Source organism: Lutra lutra, chromosome 10 (assembly GCF_902655055.1).
Source record: "Lutra lutra chromosome 10, mLutLut1.2, whole genome shotgun sequence".
Taxonomy (NCBI): domain Eukaryota; kingdom Metazoa; phylum Chordata; class Mammalia; order Carnivora; family Mustelidae; genus Lutra; species Lutra lutra.
The window spans coordinates 13,710,111-13,726,931 of NC_062287.1; the positions used below are offsets into that span (position 1 = coordinate 13,710,111).

Genomic DNA, 16,821 nt, shown 5'->3' on the forward strand with positions numbered 1-16,821 from the left:
CGACCTGGGGTCTTTCCCTCTCCTCTGCCTGTTTTAACCTTCCTGTCCTTGGAGGCCCCGCCCACACATCCTCCCACGCCTTTCATCAGGGAGGGCCCTTCCACACACCTGCCTGGGTGCACGGTTCCTTCCAGCTGGCAGCCTGATTGCCAGCTCCTCCAAAACCAGGCAAGGTACCTGGCGTGCCTGCTGGCCCGATTCTCTTTAGGGGAGCTCCATTTCCCTGCTGCATAAGCCTCTTTCACCTCTCCAACCTCTGATGACCTCACTCCTTCTCTTTGGCCTTGGCTAGCCCTAGCAGTCAGCCTAGAACTTCAGGGCCAGCCCAAACCCCAGGGTACTACAATTGCTTCCTCCCCCTCCCATAACTTAAGTGCATACTGTGGTTTGCCTTCCTTTAGCTTCCCTGGCTGCATGGTGTTCTGGAGGAGAGGAGTTAGCAGACTGCCTTCCCCCATGCCCAGACGGGGCTCCCCAGGGCTCTCTGCAAGGTTGCTTCATGTTACAGATAAAGAAACTGGCCCAGAGGGGTTCAGCAGCTTGCTGGAATTCACACAGCTGCCCCCTTTAGAGGCCGGCACAGATCTGAGACCCGGACAGGTTCTCAAGGAGGCATGCAGGCTAATTGAAAACCTTCAAAAAAGTTTAACCTGTTGAGCTAAAGCCTGAACTTCTCAAAGTCTCTCCACACGAGAAATGGACGGGCCAGTACAGGGCCCTTTCCTTCCTTCCTCCCTCCCTCCCCACTGGCCCTCGCCAGATGGGAAAAAAGCTACCACGTAGAAACATAACCTTTATTGCACACGGCGCTGGGTTTTTTTTCATAGAAAAAGGTATTAACACATAAGCATCTGCAAATTGAAGCAACTCCTGGTTTTCTTGGAACAGTGAAATCGCATGCAGTGTCTCTGAGTCGGGATTTTGGTCTCTGTCAAAACCACCTAGATTGAGGGGAGGGTGAGAGAGTAGGAGGGAAAAATTGCTGAGTCTTTGTGCCTCTGTCTCAAAATAAGGTGAGAGAAATATATAGATACATAGTTTGTCGATGTGCTCCTATCTCCTATATATGTATATATCTCTCTCCACGCGAATTTTGTGGGGTGGGGGGGTGTTGATTTGTACTGTCAAATTCTTTGTGCCCTGGCTTCATGGAGAAGAAAATAGTTTCATTTGTACAAAAGAGTTCTATGTACAAGCCTTCATGACTTGGGGGCTTTTCTTTTCGTTGTTGGTCGGTTTTTGTCAGTTTAATATAAATAATGCAGGAAAACAGCCAAGTTGGTGTGTGAGGGCCCGAGGTGCAGACAGGTCCGAGCGTAGGGCTGCTTTTCTTGCCGTGCCCCTACACCAGGGTATAGGATTTGGAGTAGGCCCCTGCCCCCTGCTTCTGAGACCTCCCCACCCCCGACGTGCTCATCTCGAGAAGTGAGTCCCTGGAGCCCCCCATTTTGGTGTGTGGGCCCCCGGCCCGCGGAGGCTCGGTGCTGGGGGCTGGAGGGGCAGCACTGGGGGCAGCCGGGGGCTCGGCAGGGGTGGGGCCCGGAGCTGGTGGGGCCGTGCCGGCTGCGGGTGCTGGCATGGCCAGAGTCCTCTGAGGTAAAGTGGCTGTGGAGGCCGAAGCAGGGGCCCCTGGGTGCGGGAGGCCCAAGGGCTTGCTGGCAGGGTCCAAGGTCAGGTGGCGAGCCTGGGTGTGATAGGTTCGAGCCATGTTCCGGATGGAAGCCTCTCGGGGTGGGACCACAGGGCAGGGCTCACGGCCATCTGCCTTTCGGAAGAAGGCCTCGGACTTGGCATACAGGGGCAGGTTACAGTAGTCACCTGGAATCACAGACAGAAGACGTTGACAGCAGAGGCCTCTGGACGCCTGCTTGCTCAACCTACCCCCCACTCCCCAGTCTTTTCCCTGATCTGACCTGGAGTCCCTCCACAAGCCAGACAATGTAGCATGCAGAAGGGATCAGTTACTTGAGGCTCTGAGCAGGTTTCCTTGTCTGGGAAATGCAGCCCCTCCCATTTCCCCAAGGGGATTACTGGGCGCAGTGAATGGGATCAAGAGCGGAAAGGGCAGCGGGTGCGTACAGTAGCTGCTCACTAAACGGGGGTACTTAACGCGGAAAGACCCAGGCAGACTGCTGGAGAGCTCTGCTCTGGAAACTGGCTTCCCAAGAGCTCTGGCTGGAAAAACAGTTTTCCTACCCTGAGGAGGGAATGCTGGTCACAACCCCCATGGAGCCCGATTCTGCCCTCTGAGGACCTGCACAGCACGCTGTCCCCTCCCCTCACCCCCCGTCACCCCACCACCTTTCTCAGGGCAGCCTGTCAGATGTCTGAAGTCAGCTACGTTTCCCCGTCCCTCTTCCCGGGCGGAATGTTCCAGATTTCTTAAACCTCCTCCATGTCCAGATCCCTCTGCTCTGTGAGCAACTTCACCTGTATATGTGCCTCTAACCTGCTGACCGTGCCAGGGACTTTCTGTACATGATCTCATTCAGTCCCCAGAGCCCCCTGGACAGGCTAATACCGGCCCACAGTTGGCAAGTGAAAAAACTGAGCTTCAGAGAGATTAAGTAATTTGCCCTAATTCACCCAGCCAGAAGGGGCGGGGCATCATTCAGGCTGATCTCTGAAGTCCTTGTACTTTGTTACCCTGGCCTCTTCTCTAGAGGACCCCGAGTGCCCAGATGAGCGTGGGCACTAGGCGAGGCCGGGACCAAGCAGGTCAGACCCTGTGTGCTCTGACATGGTATGGTGTGGTCCCAGTGTCTGCTGATGGACCCCCATTCCCACACCCTCTGGTTATCCTACAGCTATCCCACCAACCCCGAAAGGCATATGCTCTGGCCAGGCCCCTGGCATCAGACAGCTGCCAGTCGGGCAAGATCAGTGCCCACCATGAGGTTTGGCCCCATGGATCAACGTTGAATGGCATTGAGACCAGTGGCCATTGGGCAGCTGGGCCCCGAAAGGCTGTCCCTTCCTCACTGGCATAGCCTCAAGTAAAGGCAATGATCGCTATGTACCGAGAACCGGCCACACGCCAGGCACCTATCGTGCCCGCTAGGACAACGCAGAGTCCATGCTGTCATTTGCATTTTACTGAGAAAGTGAATCATCAGAGAGGCGAACTGACTTCTCAGGGCCACCGAGGTATTACGAGGCTGAGCCAGGATACGGACCCTGATCCGGATTCTCCCGAGTTCTTGCTCTACACTGCCCACACTGCCAAGGGGCCCTGCCCGGCTGGGGACGCCAGGGGATGCAGCGGGGGAGGCGGGCCGGGCACTCACTCTTGTTGGCCCGGTGCGGGATGGGCACAGCCACGTTCTTGCCTCGGTCGGCATCCTGGGGCTTGGGCGGGGAGGCGGTGAAGCGGCAGATGCCGGGCTCGGAGGGCGTGCTCATGGACGTCATGCTGTCGGCGTTCTCATTGGTGCCCGTGGTCATCTGGTCGGAGGAGCTGTCGGAGATGAAGCACTCGGTGATCTCGAACTTGGCATGCTGCAGCTGCTCCTCCAGCTTGGCGTGCTCGTAGGCCCGGGCCAGCTCCTCGTAGGTAGACGAGGCGCTCTCCGTGGACACCATGCTGTTCCGTCCTTTGTCTGCTCGGTGTTAAGAAGAAACGAGGGGGCCTTGGAGAGAGCCGTTCCCCTACCCGTGAGCCTGGAAGTCCTCTCAGAAGACCCCGCTCTCCCCCTGGGAAGGCGGCTTGGGTGGCAGAGCGGGGACTTTGGCAAATCAAGGGCAGAACATCCTTCCATTCTTGAAAACCACCACCCACCCCCGGAGCCCTCAGCTCTTCCTCCAACGAACATCACGTGTGCCATTTTCTCTGACACCTTTTGGGAGAGCAGAATGAAATCCTTGACTAGGCAGAGCTCAGAGAGGTCAAGTGTGTTTGTGCCGGCCACGCAGCAAGCCAGTGGGCCACCTGGAAGTGACACTGACCTGCGCCTTGGACCCCAAGAGCTGGTGGGTGGAGGTTGGGACAGGGGAGCCGAATGGTGGAGAAATGGGGAGAGAGAGAACAGGATGCAGGCCGGGCGCCAGGCTCACCTGTGTCCTGGGAGAGGCTGGCACTGTAGCTGTCACTCTCCGTGACAGTGACCCCATGCTGGGACCCCACAGTGCGCCAGTCAGAGGTGAGGGTGCGGGCAGGCGTGGAGGCCTGGCACTTGGTCAGAGTCCACTGGCTTGAGTACCGGTTGCGGGTGCTGTGGGCTGACTTCACATTCTTCCTGGACACTGGATCTGCACAGAGGAAGCAACAGCTAACCCTTCACGGAGGGCGCTCAGCCTCGGGCAGTGGGCACGGACCCGAGGGGCAGTGGGGAGCAAGGGAGGAGGCATAAGCAGCCACAGAAGCTTCCTGGGGGTGCTGAGCACACTGCCTTTCCAGCTACGTGGTCCCGTAGAAGAGGAACAGCGGTGAGGTGTGGGGGTGGCGGGGGCACCTCCTGGTTCTCCCCACCCCCGCCCAACCTGTTCCTTCAGCTTGAGGAAGAAAGTCCCTCCTCACCTACTGCCCCCTGTGCATTTACTCCCTACATCCTTACCTCCAGAGTCACAGTGCTAGAGGCAGGAGGCCCCTGGACAGCAAGTACTCCCAACCCTCTCAAAATATCTAGGTAAGGACACAGAGGCCCAGAGAGATAAAGGTAGCAATATCCCCAAGGTCACAGCTAAGGCGTCCTTAGTCAAGGTCTGGAGACTCTACCTCCAGTGCTCTTTCTGTTCTTTGTGCTGCTCTGAGCCTCCCCCACCCCATTTTCTTCCACCTGTGCCCCATGCTGTGCCTGGGTGACCCTGTCTGGGAAGAGGTCTGTCTCCCTCGGGATAAGGCATACTTGTGCCTGGCCGGATGTCAGACATGTCGATGAGGGGTCCCGTGCTCTGGATGAGGGCTGGGTGGTGCAAGGAGACACCAGTGCAGAAACTCTGTGGATTGACAGCTTGGCTGAACTCAGCATCCGTCACGGGGATGGTGGCTTTGTCATCTCCTAGGGGAAGAAGGGCAGTGAGTACGAGTCCTTCTCTTCAGACTTCCCAAATTTCTTTTTGTCTTTATCTGATGTTGAGACACAGAAAGCGTGGGACAAAGGAGGAAACTCAGTCCTTGAGAGAGGTTTCAGGGAGTTTTGAGGTTGTTGAGTGGGGGATGGGCCCACTGGGAGAACCCTGGGCACTGCTGTGAGGGCTGGGGGGCTCCCCTTGGTGGGATGTGGCCTGGGGAAGACCGGGATAGAGAGCTTGTGGCCCCTATCACTCACCCAGCTGCTTGATGCCCTCCTTGTCCTCAATGAGCAGCTGGACCCTGGGGATGTCAATGTGTAGCCTTGGGCCCTGGGGTGGCCCCTTCACAGGGGTGTCAAAACTTCGGTTGTTCTTGCTGTGGGGAGAAGGGCCATAGGCAGGTGACTCAGCAGCCATAAGGGACTGAGAGAGAGGGTTTTTCAGGGCAGTGGGGTCTTAGAAGCCTGTCCTCTGCAGGGGAGGAAACAATGACGTGAAACCTACCTTATCAACATTTCTGCCAGACTCTTTGCATCTGTAAAACAGTAGAGAGAGGGTCTGGGTGAAAATGGGATCTGAGCGGGATGAAAACTGGAAGACATGTGGGGAACAAGGGGGGAGAATTCCCTAGATTGGGACCAGGGCTGGTCTACTGGGGAGGAGAAATGAAAGGACCTCTAAAATAGTCTAACATAGGATAAGGTCTGATAGCTCCTGGTACAAGATTTGGCTCAGGTCTGTTTTCCATTCCTCAGATTTTTATCTAATAGGGAGGTCCTTCCCAGAGGAGAGGGTATATGAAGTGCTCCATCTGTTTCCTGAATTGACTCTAATTAGACAAGACATCATAGCAGGTTGGGAATGGGTTTCAGTGGAGGGTCTATCCTGTTATCTGCTGGGAAGAGAAGAGAGTGGAGGATGATGGAGAGGTGGTCGATGGGAATCCCCACATGACTATCAACCAAGAGGATTTATTTCTTTCTCTTGGGCACCTGTCCCCAAAAAGTTCATGGATGAATTTAGGGGTCCCTGCTTAGTCTTCAGAGGGGCCTTGAATAAGATCAGGATCTCAGGTTAGGAACTGACAAAAAGAAAGAGAGAAAAAGAGGAGCAAAGGACTCTCTCAAAGATCCATTAGACCTCTGATGAGAATGAGAATCATGAAAATGATCTGTCAGAATGAATCTAGCAGTATGTATGTATCCAACTATCGACTCACTGACTCATCCATTCATCCATCATTGACCCATTTACCTGTCAATCTATTCATTTCTCCATCCACCCATCCAGTCAGTCATTCATCCATCATCCACCCATTCAACAATGCATTCGTCCATCCATCCAACCAACTGATTAATCTATTCAACCATTCATCCGACCATCTGTCCCTATGTCCATAAAACCATAAACCACCTGTCCATCCATCCATCCATCCATCCATCCATCCATCCATCCATTCATCCATCCATCCATCTGCCAATCCAACCATCTATCCAACCATCCATCCAATTATTGATTCATCTATTCAACCATTCATCCAAACATCTGTCCATGTGTCCATAAAATCAAATATCCACCCATCTATCAATTCATACAATCATCTATTATCCATCCATTCAAATATGCATTCATCCATCCACCTACCCATTAATCCAACCAATAATCCACTCAACCATCGATCCATCCATCCACCATTCCTCTATCTATCCAACCAACCACCTATCCATTCAACCACCTATCCATTCAACCATTTAACCATCCACCCAACCATGCTTTCATTTAACCATCATTTAACCATCCACCCAACCATGCTTCCCTCTATACATCTTTCCATCTAACTATCCAATTAATCATCCAACCACCCATCCAATCATCCACCCATCCACCCACCCAACTCCTAAACACGCTAGGCAGTGTTAGTAATTTCCAATTCTGGGCTACTACTGTGCTCTGGCTTCTCACATTAAACTGTAAATTCTATGAGGACTAGACTATGTTCCATAAGACTATGGACTGTTCCTTCTTCATTCATCTTTATATATCTCCAATGTCTGACAGTATCTACATACAGCAGATAGTCAGTAAATGTTTTCCAAATGAGTGAATGAACATCTGTTAAGCAACTACTAGATGCTAGACATTGTATCAGTCTCTGAGAAAATCAAGGTAAAGCAGACCCATTCATGCCAGTCTATGGTATCATAGATTGGGACAGGAATGATATTTAAAATGTCTAACATCTGCCATGTCATGGAAGCCATATGGTCAATACTGAGCAAGGTCCTAGTGACCACCAGCAGATCTATGCTTTAGTGGCCAGCTTCTAGAAGAATCTCAGGGATCCTGCAAAAGAGAAGGAGCATCCAAGGTGGGAGGGAGCAACATCTATTTACCAACTAACGTGGAAATGTTTAACTATTTTAAGCAGCATGGCTTTAGCAGCGTGTACCTCTAAAAATCAGCCCTGTTTAGGTCAGACACAAAGTCTTGGGGACACAGAAGAGGAAGCGGTGAGAGCCAAAGTTTCAGAAGGTTTTATAGCAGCTCTCCCTTCAGTGGGACACAGGCACTTTCTCTTGTCCAGGTGGTGCTCACGAGCCAACGAAAGGTGGCCCATGTGGCAGAGGGTCAACACTCCCTCCCCGGAAGCCTGTAGGACACTCGCCTACCTCGGAGACGCTTCAGCCGCTTCTCCTTCCTCTTCTTGCGAATGATAAAGAGCAGAGCTACCCCCAGAGTGGTCAGGATGACTGGGCAGCCAATGGTGAACAGCTTCTTCACATCATCCCCCTCCCCTTGAGCAGACTTGATGGGAGGGATGGTACCTGTTGGAGTGTAGAGGGGAGTCAGATGTCCCCTATGAGTAGGGTCTGGGCAGAGTACCCTGGGTGAGGTTGCCTGTGAACCTCTCTTGCTGCCCTTGCTCTCGCTCTGACCTCCACTTCCTGGCACAGAGTCCCAACCCTCTCCCTTATTCTCCCCAATTCTGGTCACATCAGGACAGCCATGAACAGTCACATAGTTTTTACACTTCATTAGAATACTGATGACTTCGTGGGCCTATTTTAGAATTACCCTGAAGTCTTTCAGAGATAGTCTCCTGCCTCTTGGAGTTCAGTGTTCATTTCTAGAAGGTGGGCTGATGAGCTTAGATTCTGCCATCCAGGTTGTAAAGTGGAGAGAAGTCAGAGCAGTGGGATCCTGGGGTCTCGTCCCCAGATGGGGACAAAGCCACTCCCGGCCCTGTATTTTCTTCCTGTTCCCCACCCCCATGGGTGAGATCTGCTAATCTTGGGAGCCTGTACAGAGGCAGTAAGCTCTGTTGACAGAGACCTCTGCAAAGCCCGATCTATCCTGGTTTCAAAGCCTCACAGAAGACCATCTCCTTCATGAAACCTTCCTTGTTTGGGCCCATTCTTTTCTTTCTTTCTTTTTTTTTTTTAAAGATTTTATTTATTTATTTGACAGTCAGAGAACACAAGTAGGCAGAGAGGCAGGCAGAGAGAGAGCAGGAAGGAGGCTCCCTGTGAGCAGAGAGCCCGATGCGGGGCTCGATCCCAGGACCCTGAGACCATGACCTGAGCCGAAGGCAGAGGCTTTAACCCACTGAGCCACCCAGGCGCCCCTCTGATACCACTTTTATTGTTTCCTTAACACATAGGCAGACGGACTTGACCTTGGGGCAACTAGTATCTCTGATTTTGGCCTTCAGCGTGTCTTTAGTGTATGTGCGGGACAACACAGCAGGAACAGAAGCAATGCGCACCACCTCCTGGCCCAGACAGTGAAGACTGGAGTGCCTTTTCCATCCCTCTCTCCTTGGCGACCTTGGAGATGGTATAGCCTAAAGATGGTGGCCAGCCAACCCTCACAAGATGTTACGAGGACAAGAAGCAATTCTTTACTGGATCAAGGCCTGCAGCTTTCCATGTTTATCTGTTCCTTTTTTCCCAGGCTATCCAATCCTGGCTAATGCAACCTATTAGGAGAGGGGCCTCAGGGGGCGGGGCCTCAGCTATCCCTTCACACTATACTCTCCATCTGTCTGAAGCAGTGGAAAGCAAGGACTGCACCTTCAAAAGACCCTCTATCTTAGTGTGATGGGTTTGCCTGGCTATCAGTCTGTATCCATCACTGGTGCACCTGCCCGCCTCCCACTCTGCTGCCCCCTTTGCTTGCTCCTTCTGTGCCTCCAGCCTTTTCCTCTATGGTAGTCCTGTCTATTTTTTGATTTGTCTGTCCTCTCTTTATGTGTCCACCTCTCTGCCAGCCTCCCTGGGGACACCTCTCAGCGCCCCCTGTGCAGCCCCTCCCACCCTCCCCGACTCACTGCCATCATAGTCCAGGGTGGCAAACTGGGCAGTCTCGTTGCCGCAGCCAGCGCTGTTGCAAGCCCGCATGCGCAGCTCGTACCACGTGGCCTCACGTAGCTCGGTCAGAAACACCTCCCCGGAGCTGTTGGCCCGCAGCCCCTGCCAGGCCCAGGTGCCCTTGGGCCGGTACTCCAGCACGATGGCTGTGATCGGGCAGCCCCCGTTGTTCCAGCCCTGCAGGTTAAGCCGAGCATGTGTGGAGTTGATGTGGGTGAACAGGTGCTGGTCTTTGCTGAAGGAGGGCTCTGGGGGCGGGGGGCACAGGGAGAGAGCGAGGTTAGAGACTCAGAAGAGGAGGGCTCATTCATCTGCACCGGGAGGGAGTCTCCTGGGCCAGCTGGGACTGCAGTGGTTCTGGGGAGCAGTGGTTGGCACAGAAGGGAGTAGGGATGGCCCAGGGGACAGAGGAGGAGGGAGAAGAGGGAAGGACGTGGAGAGGCCTCAGCAGGGCAAGAGGTACGGGAGGAAGGAAGAGGCTGCCACCATCGGCTGTGGGGCCAGGGAGGTGGGGCCTGTTTCTCCTGCTGTGATCGGTGAGTGTGCTATCTACAGTGATGGGAACCAGGTCCAGACTTTCCCTGCAGTCTCTGCTCCCGGCGCCCTCCTTCCCCAGCCCAGCCACCTTCCATCCGCATATCCTGGGCCCATCTCTCCCCAGCTGGGTCATCGCTGGGCCTCACCCCGCCCGTGGGTCTTGGCCTCGATGATCTCGCTGATGCGCCCGGAGCCCACGCTGTTCTTGGCCGCCAGCTTCACTTTGTACCACGTGCCACACTTGAGGCTGTCCAGCTTGAAGGACCGCTCACCTGAGCTGATGAACACGTCCTTCCACTCCTCACTGTTGTCTACTGAGTACTGCAGCACAAAGCCTGCCGGGGAGGTTTGCCTGGCTCAGGGCGGGCAGGGCAGGGCTGGGGACACCCCAAGAGGTGGCAGAGGCTGGGCTCCCCGCGGGGGCAGAGTGGGGCCTTTGACGACAGGGTGGGGGGCAGAGGCAGATTGGACACAAAGCTGCAAGGAGCTTTCTTGCTCTCTCTTTAGCAGCCAAGGTGCAGAGGAGAGCAGAAAACCGAGGCTTCAGGCGTAAAAGGGATAGTATTTAGAGACTACTTTTCCCGGAGTGGTCCCCAGACAGCAGGATTAGATCCCGTGGGAGCTTGTTAGATCCCACCCCAGGCCCCTGGAATCAGAATCTACCTTCTTTAAGATCCCCTAATGATTCATGCACATGTTCAAGGTTGAGAAGCATGATCTAGTACATTTGTCCACTGCTATACATTTGGACACTGAGGTCAAGAGAAGAAAACTGATTTCTTCAGTTCGCACAGCTCATCAGCTGTGATTGGGCTGGGCCTTCTAAAACCCAGGTACCCAGGCTGGTAGCCGTGGCACTTGGGTAACTTCCTTGTGGTCCGAACTGCCCCTCACTCATCACTTCTGGGGCTTTATGGGGACACATGGTGGGAGTGGATAAAGCCCTTGCCTGGCTCCTGGGCCCCGAATTTCTTCCCCTCTTTCCCCCTCCTCACCCAGACCCTTCTCACCTCGGATGGAGCTGCCCCCATTGTCACCTGGAATCCAGGTCAGGGTGATGGACGAAGCAGAGGTTCTAGAGACAGTGAGGCGGGGCTGGTCCGGGGGAACTGTGAGGGGAAAGCCACCAGCCCTCACCACAAAGGGTTAACACCTGATGATGGGAATGCAGGCTATCCCAGCTGCAACTGAAGGCCCAGGCCTGGCCTTCCTGCCCTCGAGGTGCTCCCCCAGCCCCTGCTTGTTCTCCCCATCCCTCCGGCCTCCTCTTCCACGTGGCACCTCTGTTCCACTACGGGTCTGTCTCCCAGGGGGCTGGGGAGGTAGGGATGGGGGGCCTGCCTTCCGGGGCCTTACCTTGCACCAGAAGGTTGACGATGATGGTGTCAAAGCCCCCAGTGTTGGTGGCCGTGCAGGTGTAGTAGCCCGAGTCCTCGGCCTTCACAGCACGCAGCAGCAGTGTGCCGTTGGTATGGATGAGCCGGTGCCCGTCCATGGACACAGGGATGGCCGAGTCCTCACTGCGGGGGGTGGGGTGCAGACATGGATTATGGTAAGCACCCCCTCCTCCTGGGGGCTCCCCCAGGACTGCAGGCAAACAGGGCTGGGAGTAGAAAAGGAGGCTGGCGGGGGGGGGGGCGGGACTCTTGGGGTTTTACCCAGTGCTTCCTGGGGCTATCTGGTCCCCCTGGCCTCTTTAAGCATCCAAGGAGGGGAGATCCTTGGCAGCCAGCAGAGGGGAACCAGGGAGGTTGGGTCTGTATGGGAGAGCAGGAGCTGTGTGCCCCGCAGGGCCTCTGGGGCACCCGATTCCTTTCTTCCCGGCTCTTCTACTACACCCATCTCCGGGGCCCTGCATTTCTCTGGGGCCCCGAGCACACCTGTCCTTGGTCCACTTCACAGCGGGGGCTGGATCTCCCACCGAATTGCAAGGTAGTCGGACATCCTTCATCCAGGGTGTTGTCACGGTGCCTCCAAATGAGATGATCTTTGCTGGGGCTGCAGGGGAGAGAGCATGAGTGCCCCATCATCCCGCCTCTACTCTCAACGCCGCGCTGGCCTGCCTTTCCTGGGGCTCTCCAAATTCACAGTGCAAGACCCCCATCTCCTACCTAACCTCCACCTTGGGCTTGGGGCAGGGGTGGGTACAGACGCTTTCAGATGGCAGTCACCGGTCCAACAGACATTGTTCAGATGCCTGCTATGGGCAAGGTATCAGAGGAGGCTCTGAGCGTTCACGCCACAAACAAGACGTGTTCCCTGTCCTCAAGCTGCTCATCATCCCGGTGGAGGGGAGGGGACAGATACTTAAAAAGTATCATGACAGGGTGGAAATATTACGTAGGGGTAGGTGCAAATCGCCATGGGAGCACCAAGAAGGAGGAATGACTCCGCCAGTCTGGTGGTGGTGGAGGAGAAGGCCGGGGAGGCTTCTGGAATGAGAAGCTTTGACTGGAATCTTTTAAAGTCAGCTCCACACCCAGCACGGAGTGCAGTGTGGGGCCTGAGCTCACGACCAACCCTGAGATCAAGACCTGAGCTGAAATCAAGAGTCGGATGCTTAACCAAATGAGCCCCCCAGGCACCCCTGAATCTTGAAGGCTAAAGAGGTTTCACTGCACAGAAGAAAAGGCGTAGCCGGAAGAGGCGACAGCACTGAGTAGAGGCCTGGAGGGCTGAAATCCATGGAAGTGTGAGGGTCGGCAAGTACTCTGGGGCAACCAAAGCCCAGGGTGAGTGAAGGGGGATGGGCAGTGAGCAGGAGCAGAAGCCCCTGGAGGGCTCCAAGCTGCAGAACGTGGAGGGTGGGCTTCCCGTGAGGTCACGAGGAGCCACTGGAGGCTTACAAGTAAGTAGTGAAACTTTCAGGTAGAGTAGAAGCCCTGGCTGCTGGCAGAGGGTGGTTTGCTGGAGGACACAGACCAGCGGCAAGATGGCGGCCAGAGAGCAGGCCCAGGGGGGCCGTATGGCAGTGGGGAGGAGGTTAGAGGCTCAGGGAGGAACCGCCAGGACTTGGGGTCTGACTGGTTTTGAGGAAGAGACAGAGAGGAAGGTAAGGATGCCGCCATGATGCCGGCTGGAGGATAGTGCCCTCACAGAGACAAGGCACATGGCAGGGGCGGTGGGTGAGGGGGAGGAAGGATGTGGGGGAAGGGATAGGAGCAGGGTGGGTAGGAGACACTGGGATGCTTAGCCTCACACTGACCCTGAGGTCACCCACATGGGGTAGCTAGAAAGCAGTCAGATACACATGTTCTAGAGCGTGAGAGAAGTGGCCGGGCCGCAGACGTGGAGTCAGCCACCCAGTGACCGAGGTCGCCATGGGTGGGATTGTAGATTGACAGAGAGGTGACAGCAACATACACATAGGCATGGCGGAGAAAGGAACGTCCCCAAGAGTGATGCGAGCACACTCAGAGGACCAGGCTGCACAGGCCGCAACGCGGATGGCAAGGCAGGCAAAGATGTCCAGGGAACTGTGGGAAGGTGATCATGGCAGGTACCCCAGAGATCTCTGGGCTGAGTAACAGGTATTAAATTAACCAAGTGACCAAGCACTTCAGAGTTCCAGACCTGGTACCTCCATATGACTGGGGTTAGTTCCCTGAATGTCTTGGTGTCTCGGGCTGTGAGAACGTGTGTGTGTGTGTAGGATGGGTGGGGGAGGGAACAACAGTGCTCGCCCCCTTCCTCACTGGGCTGCTTGAGGACAGAAGAAGATGTAGATGTGTTCTGGGAAGTACAAAGCCCACTGGGGATGTGTCCTGTGGACTGCCCCCAGGGGAAGGGGCCGACTTTCTGCAGGACACCCAGGCCCTCCCACGCTGCTCTGGGCCAGTGCCAGCTACCCTGGGGGCACTGCAGGTTCTAGGCCCCTTCTCTCCAGAAGGGATGAGCCCAGGAGAAGGGGTTGGTGGCACCTGTGGGAGGAGGGACTGTGGACATTAGAAATGCCGAGGTTGGGGGGGAAGAGCCCGACCTGGAGCCAGAAGAGCCCGCAGGCCACTCTGCATGCTGTCTGCCGGCTATGGAGACCCTGCCTCGATGCTTAACTGGAAAATGGAGCAACAAGGGCACGGTATGGTAGGGAGCCCCGCTGCAGGCCCTCCAGTGAGCGCTAGTGGCTTCTGAGCCTGTGGCAGGGGAGGGCTGATACCTCTTGCATCTCCAGCCAAGGAAGCCTGTCATCCTAGGAGCCTGGTCCTTGGGCTCCAGGGTTCATGGTCAGGTGGCTGGGGGAGGAGGCAGGCCCGGGAAGAAGGGGGCCTTCCCGTCTAGGCTGGCGGTCAAGGTAGAGGATCTGGACACCCGGACTGGTGGCGGCGGAATGCAAGGCCCTGTGGCGGCCCCGGCGTTGGTGGAGAGGGCAGACGAGCCGCTGTGCCCCGCTGCCTCTTTGGTGTGGGTTGGGGCCTGAGAACTGTCATTCCCTGTAATATGGGGGTGCATAGGCCCTACGGCTCCCCTTTGCCCAGGCCAGGGATTCGGTGGGGGCATTCTCTAAGGACACACCTGGTCTTAGTCACTCGGTGCCCAGCATCTAGCCCAGACCCTCCTCCTAGCTGTGCCCCCTGTGAAATCAGCCATCAGCAACCCCACCTCTGCCCCAGGTGTCCAGGCTTTGAAATGGGGGGGATGCCTTTGTGGCTTCCTGCTCTGTGGAAGCGGTGTCCCCTGCTGCCTCCCGTCTAGAGATGCTGACCCTTGGGACAGAGGCTCTGCTGCGAGCTGGGAGTGGGCCTAATGCCCCTTCTTGCAACCTTGGAGTGGAGCTGGGAATGGGGGACCAGGGTGCTCCATGCCATCCGCCCCTGGGTAGCTGTGCCGCCTAGAGCCTGTTGTGAGGCTTCTGGGAGTCAGGATGCAGCAGAGGCCCAGTCTTGGCAGATGCAGGAGGGAGGCAGGTGAGGCTGGAGGGAGACAGCCCCTATTTGGGGAGAACCAGAATTCTAGAAGGTGGCTTCCGGTGGCTTCTCCCCTTTGGGCCGGGCTGCTTACCCTTGCCTGCAGGCTCAATGGTGACCTTCTCGCTGCTGTTGCCCCGGCCAGCAGAGGTGACGGCAGCCACCCACAGCAGGTACGGCTGCCCGCGGCTCAGGTGGGCTATCCGGTAGAAGAGCTGCTCTGGGCTCGTCTCGTACTCGCTGGGAGCCTGCGGGATGGAGCCAAAGAAGGGCTAAGAACCCAGCTTCCGGGCCTCCAGACTCCAACCCCAGCCTTCCTTGGGGACCTGGGCTCAGAGGAGGGGGTGGCCTAGCCGGAGGATAGGGGAGCAGTGGGAAGAGAAGGTAGGATCCTGAATCGTTTGCCCTTTCTGCTTCAGGAGCAACAGTGAGCAGAGTTTGTATGGCGCTTGGCCCCAGGGTCCCATGGACCTGCTCTGGGTGTTGCTGGGCCAGCCTCAGTTTACCTTTTTGAGAGATCCAGACGCTGGCAATGGTGGCTCCAGGCCATGAAGTGTGAGTGTGGCGGGTGACTGATGGAGGGAGTTAGGAGAAGGGAGAATGGAGGGAGGAGGGTCCCAGGAAGACCCAGAGGAAGGGGAGTCTCTGGGAAGAAGCCAAATTACCACGTTTGCCTTATTAGGGTTGTAGACAGGCTCCCCAGCCTGTGCCGGCTCTGCTAATTACCACCCCTTCATTCTGCGGGGGCAAACCGTCCGGGGGCGGGAGCGGTGGGAGACGGGGCTCAGAAAGCTTCACTGGGTAACACTTTATTAATGATTATTAGTGGTATAGATCACCCTATATATTTGTAGGTTATATAAATCTATAAAAAATTTTTTGAACCAAATGACAGTTTTGACAAGTTGCCAACAAAACAATATCGGATCCCAGTGGTTTTACCAGTTGCTTTGATGAAAAGATTATGTTGCCTTGGAAACCAGAGGCTCAGATATTGAAATGAATTTGAGAAGGAGCTTTTGATAAGCACTAGTTTGCAGACCTCCTGTCAGCCCCTTTCCTGGTCCAGGCGGGATGGGGCGGACTTTCATTTTATTTTATTTTTTGGTCAGCCGCGGGGAAGGGAAAGGAGGACAGCGCTAGGGCCTCTTTGAAATCAGGGCAGAAGTCTAGGGAGGGGGAGCAGCCCCCGGAACAGATGGGGGGCCCTGAGGCCAGAGGGAGCTAATAATTAGTTATCTCTGCAGTCACGGGCTCTTGCACACACATGCTCACGTGCACACGCTCACACGCACACGGACATAGAGATGCATTTGTGCACGTGCACGTGCCAAGGGACAGACCTGCAGACAGATACAGGGTCACAGAGGGACATTCTCTGTGCCCCATGGGAGGGCTGAGGGGTCCAGTGACTTTTAACAGGAGAAAACATCCTTTCTGGCCCCAGGCCATGTGCAGGCAAATGTTAGGGAGGAGACACAGCATCTCTTCAATACACACAGAGCTCCCTGGCCAACTCCTCCTCTTGCCCCCCTGGTGGAGACTTGGCCTTGACCCCAGTAGGTGGCTGCTGCGGACAGGTGCAGAACCACCCTGAGCCCTGGTCGCTGGGAAATCTTTTCAGGCTGCAGCACCCAGGATACTGTGTGTGTTTCCATCTGTGCATGAGGTAGGCGGGTGTAGTGGCTTCAACACGCACCTGCCCCTTCTTCCTAAGGGTCTGTCCCAGAGGTCTTATACCTTTCTCAAGGGTCCCAGGACCTCAGTTTTCTATCCTGTGAACTAAGAAAGCACAACAGCTCTGCCTACCCTGTGTGGTTACAGAGAGGCACAAATGGGGCAAGGGGTGAGTCTTTTATAAACTGGGGCATGTTCATCTCCTGGCTCGTTTGTCTTTGATGATTGAGGTGTGTATGGGCACACATGGAGAAAAGTTGGGTGTACCTGCTTGTGTGTCAGTGTGTACCCGAGTGTACATTTGTGTCTGCACAGGGCAGGAA

The 16,821-nt window shown here is 55.5% G+C and overlaps 1 protein-coding gene across 1 annotated transcript in view; it reads right to left on the reverse strand.

Moving 5' to 3' along the window:
* Window positions 1-810: 810 nt before the first annotated feature.
* The window catches only part of DSCAML1 (DS cell adhesion molecule like 1), a 341,358-nt gene continuing 325,347 nt past the window's right edge, over window positions 811-16,821 (reverse strand). The window contains exons 21-33 of the mRNA XM_047693447.1: window positions 14,916-15,069; window positions 11,798-11,915; window positions 11,274-11,437; window positions 10,928-11,026; window positions 10,064-10,252; window positions 9,341-9,628; window positions 7,680-7,835; window positions 5,515-5,545; window positions 5,268-5,386; window positions 4,845-4,997; window positions 4,054-4,248; window positions 3,288-3,599; window positions 811-1,818 (exon numbers count right to left, since the gene is read on the reverse strand). Of these exons, the coding sequence (XP_047549403.1) occupies window positions 1,343-1,818; window positions 3,288-3,599; window positions 4,054-4,248; window positions 4,845-4,997; window positions 5,268-5,386; window positions 5,515-5,545; window positions 7,680-7,835; window positions 9,341-9,628; window positions 10,064-10,252; window positions 10,928-11,026; window positions 11,274-11,437; window positions 11,798-11,915; window positions 14,916-15,069 (2,454 nt within the window). The 3' untranslated portion in view covers window positions 811-1,342. The remainder of the gene's footprint in view (window positions 1,819-3,287; window positions 3,600-4,053; window positions 4,249-4,844; window positions 4,998-5,267; window positions 5,387-5,514; window positions 5,546-7,679; window positions 7,836-9,340; window positions 9,629-10,063; window positions 10,253-10,927; window positions 11,027-11,273; window positions 11,438-11,797; window positions 11,916-14,915; window positions 15,070-16,821) is intronic.